At 38.6% G+C, this 6,115-nt stretch overlaps 1 protein-coding gene and 1 long non-coding RNA gene across 2 annotated transcripts; both read left to right on the plus strand.

The window, feature by feature from the left end:
- Window positions 1-280: 280 nt before the first annotated feature.
- On the plus strand, window positions 281-2,519 carry LOC132061583 (uncharacterized). The gene is made up of 2 exons (XM_059454361.1): window positions 281-494; window positions 1,490-2,519. Exons 1-2 carry the CDS (start codon window positions 281-283, stop codon window positions 1,873-1,875), a joined length of 600 nt encoding a protein of 199 aa, XP_059310344.1. The 3' UTR covers window positions 1,876-2,519.
- A 331-nt stretch (window positions 2,520-2,850) lies between these two features.
- LOC132060954 (uncharacterized) lies at window positions 2,851-4,737 on the plus strand. Its single transcript, XR_009416069.1, has 3 exons — window positions 2,851-3,537; window positions 3,604-3,926; window positions 4,433-4,737. It is a non-coding gene; the product is annotated as an uncharacterized LOC132060954 (long non-coding RNA).
- Window positions 4,738-6,115: the final 1,378 nt, after the last annotated feature.

Here is a 6,115-nt window from a genome sequence, read left to right on the forward strand (position 1 = left end):
GAAGAAGAAGATCTGTGTGAGAAAACAATGGTGAGATTCACTAATTTAAGCTTCTTTAATAGCTTCCGTATTGTATTTTTTGATTTTGTTTTACACTTCCAATGCCTCGTTGTTGTTGTTTTTGGGAGAGAAAGATATGAATGGATAGTATCCATAGCAGTAGTATTTGGGAGAGAAAGAAAGAAGAAATGATAAAGTGACCATGTTATGTTATGTAGAAATGATACTTAATCCTTTGCAATTTATGTCTTATAACATTTGTAATCTCTTCTATGTTTAGATGGAAGATGAAACAAGTCGAACAACCAATGTCAGTGGAAGCGCACCTGTCAGTGGAAGCACACCTCTTACTGAGTCTCTTGATTCAACACCGGAAGTTGAACAACATCCAGTGATTGTGAAGAGGAAAGCTATAGAACCAAGATCTGCTGCTTGGCCGCATTATGATAAGCTCATAGAAGATGGAATTAATAAAGCAAAGTGCAAGTATTGTGGTAAAGTTCTCTTAGCTGATGCAACTAAAAATGGAACAAGTGGACTGAATAAACATTTGAAAACTTGTCCTAAAAATCCAAATAAGTTTAACACTTCCAATTCTAAGTACAAACAATCAAATTTAAACTTTCCATTAGAAGGTGAAATGGGTGATGGGGCAACTTGGACTTTTGATCAAGAGGTATCTCGGAGGGCTTTAGTTGAGATGTTAATCCTTGATGAGCTTCCTTTTCGTTTTGTTGAAAAGGAAGGTTTTAAGAAGTTTATGAAAAAAACCCAACCTTTATTCCGAGTTCCCTCCCGTAGAACAGTGACTAGGGATTGTTATGTAGTTTTTGGTGAAGAGAGACAAAAGTTTATGAAGTATTTGAAAGAAATATCACCGAGAGTTTGTCTAACCACAGACACATGGACTTCTATACAGAGAATAAATTATATGTGTTTGACGGTACACTTTATTGATAGTGATTGGCTCTTGCATAAACGAATTTTAAACTTTCAGGTTGTTACTAGTCATAAGGGTGACGAAATGGCCCGTTGTATTAGTAAGTGTTTTCTTGATTGGAAATTGGAGAAAATAATCACTATAACTGTAGATAATGCTTCTTCTAACGATGTCATGGTGAAAGAGTTACACAAACAAATGGTTAATTGGGGATCTAACATGAAATGTGGTAACCATCTTCACGTGAGATGTATGGCTCACATTTTAAATCTTATTGTGCAAGATGGCATGAAAGAAGTTGGTCCATCTATCAAACGTGTTAGGCAAATGGTGAAATATGTTAGACAATCTGCCGCAAGGATTAGAAAATTTGCGGAATGTTGTGAACTAGAAAACATAGACGATAAGAAGTCATTATGTTTAGATGTTTCAACCGGAATTCGACCTACTTGATGTTGGATGCCGCACAACATTTTGAGAGTGCATTTGATAGGTTTGATCTTGAAGATGGTGGATTGTCAACTTATCTTGCTAATCATGTTTGTGAAGATGGAAGTGTTGCAGGTGTACTTGAAAGTGATGATTGGCAAAAGGTGAGAAATATGGTAATATTTCTTAAAAGGTTTTATGATCTAACTGAGAAGGTTTCAGGTTCACTCTACGTCACTTCTAATGGTCACTTTGAAGATATAGTTGAGCTTCACAATCATTTAAGAGAGTGTATGGAAGACGATGATCCTTCTTTGGCAAAAATGGGAGAAAAAATGAAAGAAAAGTTTGTCAAGTATTGGGGTGCTCCTGAAAAAATGAATAAAGTGCTTTTTATTGCCTCTATCTTAGATCCTCGTAACAAACTTGAGTATGTTGGCGACGCACTTGAGGATATGTTTGGAGATGAAAAGGGGAGTGAAATAAAAGATAAAGTGGTGACTTAGATGAAATCTATGTTTGAAGAGTATGTAGCAAAATTCTCTAATGCATCTCGACGCACATCTTCTCTCTCTGATTTATCGGGTCAGACATCAGATTCATCTAGCTCTAGCACTACAACAAAATCAGCAAAAGTGAGAAATAGGATCCAAATGAAGAGGAACAAACAAGATGGTACGGGTTTGGGTGGTAAGTCGGAGTTGGAAAAGTATCTTAGTGAAGAACTAGAGCGAATGATGATGAGGACAATTTTGATATCTTGTCATGGTGGAAAGCTCATTCTCCTAGATATAAAATTCTTTCCGAGATGGCTCGTGATGTGTTGGCAATTCTAATTTCTAGTGTGGCATCGGAATGTGCCTTTAGCACGGGGGCCGTATTCTTGATTCATTTAGGAGTTCTTTGAATCCAAAATTGGTCCAAGCTGTTATTTGTCTTCAAGATTGGCGTCGAAATGAGCCTTATCCCATAAATGTTGAAGAAGATTTTAATGATCTTATGAAACTTGAACTTGGTATGTTTTTCAGTTTTTGTATTTTATTTTTATATTTTTTTACTTAGTTTAATTGTTGACACATTTTAAATTCTTTTTAGATATGGCTGATAGCTCAAAAGATTCCCTCGTTCTTGATTTGTAATCGCAAGATGCCTCAGGTAAGAGGATCTGTTCCTGGTGTTGCACTTGCCATTTTTGCTGTATTTTTGTTGTTGGAGTGTCTCACCTTGGTACATAGCACTATATTGGTTGTTTTGCTGCTGAAATGTCGTGAGAATGCGGATTTTTGACTGCTGGAATGTTGTTTTTATTGCAGCTGAAAAATGCTATTTTTTGTTGCTGGAACGCTGATTTTTGCTGCTGAATGCTTTACGCTAAATCTTTGAAACTTCTTTGCGCGTATTTTTTTAGTTCTTTGAAATGCTGTTTTTTTTCTTTCTTTGGAACGCTCCATTTTCTTCTTTGAAACGCATTTCTTTGGAACACTATTTTTTTGCTGTTGGAACGCTGAAGTTCGCTGCTGAAATTCTTGTTGCTGAAATGCTAAAAGTTTTGTTGCTGATGTGCTTATTTTTTGTTGCTGCGAAGGCTCGTTTTCCCTGCTAATGGAGATGCTTGAAGTCTGCTTTTTTTTTTTTTTTTTTTTTTTGGTCTATGATGATTGTTAGATTTGATTCTTGGACTTGAAATTGTAAAGATCTGTGAACTTCATTTGATTTAACATTAGTTAATTTGACCTTCATACTCCGAATCAAGCCACATAAATTGAAATAGAGGGAGTATTTTGTTTCTTGTTTACTGTATTGCTTCTGGATTAATCATTCTCTTTCTTTATGAAGTTCTGGTTACTTCCTTTGTTTAATGGTCCAGCTTCATTGCTGGTTCATTTTAGGTAAATTTATTGAACGGTTGTGTCATGAGTAGTTGTGTGAACTGTGAAGCCAAAAGAACAGACGGAGGCCAATCCAGCTGTGCATCTCCATGGTTTTGATAGGTATGCCTCATATTAAGCTAATGTTTTGACTACTTTCTCTTGCTGTGCTCTGTGTTTTTCATTATCCCTCATTGTTCAGCTCATGTTTAGAGTGGAGGTACACATTTCCGATGCTTGAGCAGGCTGGATTAGAGACATGGGCAGTTGATATCTCAGGATGGGGTTTCGCTGATTTAGGTATTTCTTCTTGTTCTAGCTCTTTCTCAGTTTCTATTTAAGAAAGGCTTCCATCGTGCGATGTAGCTTCCAAGCGTGATCATCTTTACCAGGTACCTCCTGATTCCAAACTAAATATCCTGATCTACTGCATACAAGCTTGGAAGGTTGGAACTAGTCTCTTTCTTTGCACATTCTAATAAATGTAAAGTTGCATACCTAAGTTTAAAAGTAAGGTAAAATTCACATTATTTTTTTCCTAGTAGTGTACTATATAATACTTAGTTTGCCAGGGCACGTACACAGTTATACACCATTGTGCAGTGCTAGGATATCACAGTTATGTAGCATTAAAAAGGGCCACCCTTGCTTACTTGGTGAGCTCTACACTATGAAATTATGGAAGTAGTGTTTATTTGTCTATTTGTAGAAACCAATAAAAGTGTAATAAGGGTTAGGCGAATCTCCCTGGTCTGGCTTTTTAAGGTTTGAAGAATCACTCAGATATTAAACTTTTTAAGGAATTTTCCATTTACATGTTCTAAAAATCGAGTTTCGTTTTTTCTTTCAAATTTTGTGGTCTACCTACATCAAGAGGCCAATGGTACTTGTCGGACCTAGTCTTGGATGCTATTCTATTGACTTTTCACAAATATCCGAAGCGTAAGCACATACAATAATGTGAATCAGTACACAAATTTTATAGATTAGTTTCTACTTTCTAGTAAGAAGGAGGAATTATTTTATGGCTAACTCTGAAGTACTTTTACTTTATAGGTGAATAGGCTGGTTTTAATTGATGCAAGTGTTTACGCGGAAGGTACAGGAAACTTGCGACCTTACCCAAAGCAGTAGCTTATGCTGGGGTGAGTTACCTCCTAGTTCTCTTAAAACAAAGGGACACATTCTACGCAAGATTGGATTGTTTGATGTAACTGAACGTATATGTTATAATGTTTGTGGTTTATTACTGAAAGGGTAATTCTTTCATCCTATAATCGATATGCATACTTATAAAAGAGAGAAAAATCTTGAGTATTGATGAGTAAGAAAATGGTATTACCGAATACCGTACCGAACCGAAATTTGATTTACCGATTCCCGAATTACCGAACCGAAGTTTGAAAGTTCGGTATTTGGTATATACTTTCAATTACCGAATACCGAATTACCGAACCCGAACTTTAAAAATACCGAACCGAATACCGAACGCCCAGACCTAGCAACGGGAATGAATCGTTCGGGCATGCTTTATTTAAATCTTTGAAGTCTATACACATTCTAAACTTGTTACCTTTTTTCGGAACTACCACTAGAGAGCCAATCCGGGTACTTGACTTCCCGAATGGACTCGATGTTCAAAGGCGAGCAACCTCTTCCTTAACGAACCTATTGGGGAGCTCCGCTATGGGTCGCTACTTTTGGCGAACTGGTGGGAAGCTAAGATCCATTCTAAGTTTGTGAATTGCTACGTCCGATGGGATACCTGTCATATCCTTATGGGACCAAGAAAAACAATCATTGTTATTGCGTAAATAAGCCAGTATAGCTTCCCTGAGCTCCGAGGTTAACCCCATGCCTAAGTATACCTTTCGCTCCGGAAGTTCTATATGCAAAGCAATCTGCTCTAACTGCTCAGTAGTGGATTTGGTGGCATCTGATCCGTCCGGCGGTTGAAAATATCTCGGGACCCCATAATCGTCCTCGACCTCCTCATGCTTTTCGTTATTTTTGCTCTCCACTGATGTCTTCTGGTCTTCGTTTGAGGCGGGTCCCAAGCTCTATAATTTCTACAAGACCGGCTCGTTCTGGACCTCTATTATTACAGCTCTTCCACAACGAACATGTCATTTGCTGATTGCTCACCCCAAATCTATCTGATCCCGTCCGGAGTAGGGAATTTAAGCAGCAAGTGGAGAGTTGAGGGGACAGCCTTCATGTCGTGGAGCCAAGGCCTCCCGAAAATAGCATTGTACTGCATGTCACCGCCGATCACATAAAATTTTGTCAACTTCGTGACCCCTCCTACTTCTACAGGCAAGTCGATGTCTCCCTTGGTGGCTTCACAGGCCATGTTGAAGCCCGACAATGTCCGCGCCGCCCGTATCATTTGCTCTAACATTCCGATTTCTTTCACCAACTTCAAGCAGAGGATATTTATTAATCTTCCCGATTCTACCATGACTCGCTTGACCTGGCAATTTCTAATAAGTATGGTGATAACAAGGGCATCATTATGAGGCAAAGTGACGTCTGCTGCATCTTCATCGGAGAATGTAATAGCCTCATCCTATGGAAACTCTCGATTTCTCTTTTATCTTGTCATCGAGATCTTTATCTTCCTGGACGGGGTGAAACTAGTCCCCGCTATCATAGCTTCTCCAAAAATTATGTTGATTACGTGCAGGGGAGTAGTTGGCTCGTCCTTCTCCTCGACAAGGTTGGCTCTACGATAATTGTCTCTTCCTCTCTGGCTCAAGCATTCCCGAAGGTGCCCTCTGGCAAGCATGTTCGCCACCTCCTCCCGGAGATGTCTACAATCGGTGGTCTTATGCCCGTGAGTCTTGTGGAATTTGCATCAGACCGTCTGGTCCCTTAA

Source organism: Lycium ferocissimum, chromosome 6 (assembly GCF_029784015.1).
Source record: "Lycium ferocissimum isolate CSIRO_LF1 chromosome 6, AGI_CSIRO_Lferr_CH_V1, whole genome shotgun sequence".
NCBI classification, from domain to species: Eukaryota; Viridiplantae; Streptophyta; class Magnoliopsida; order Solanales; family Solanaceae; genus Lycium; species Lycium ferocissimum.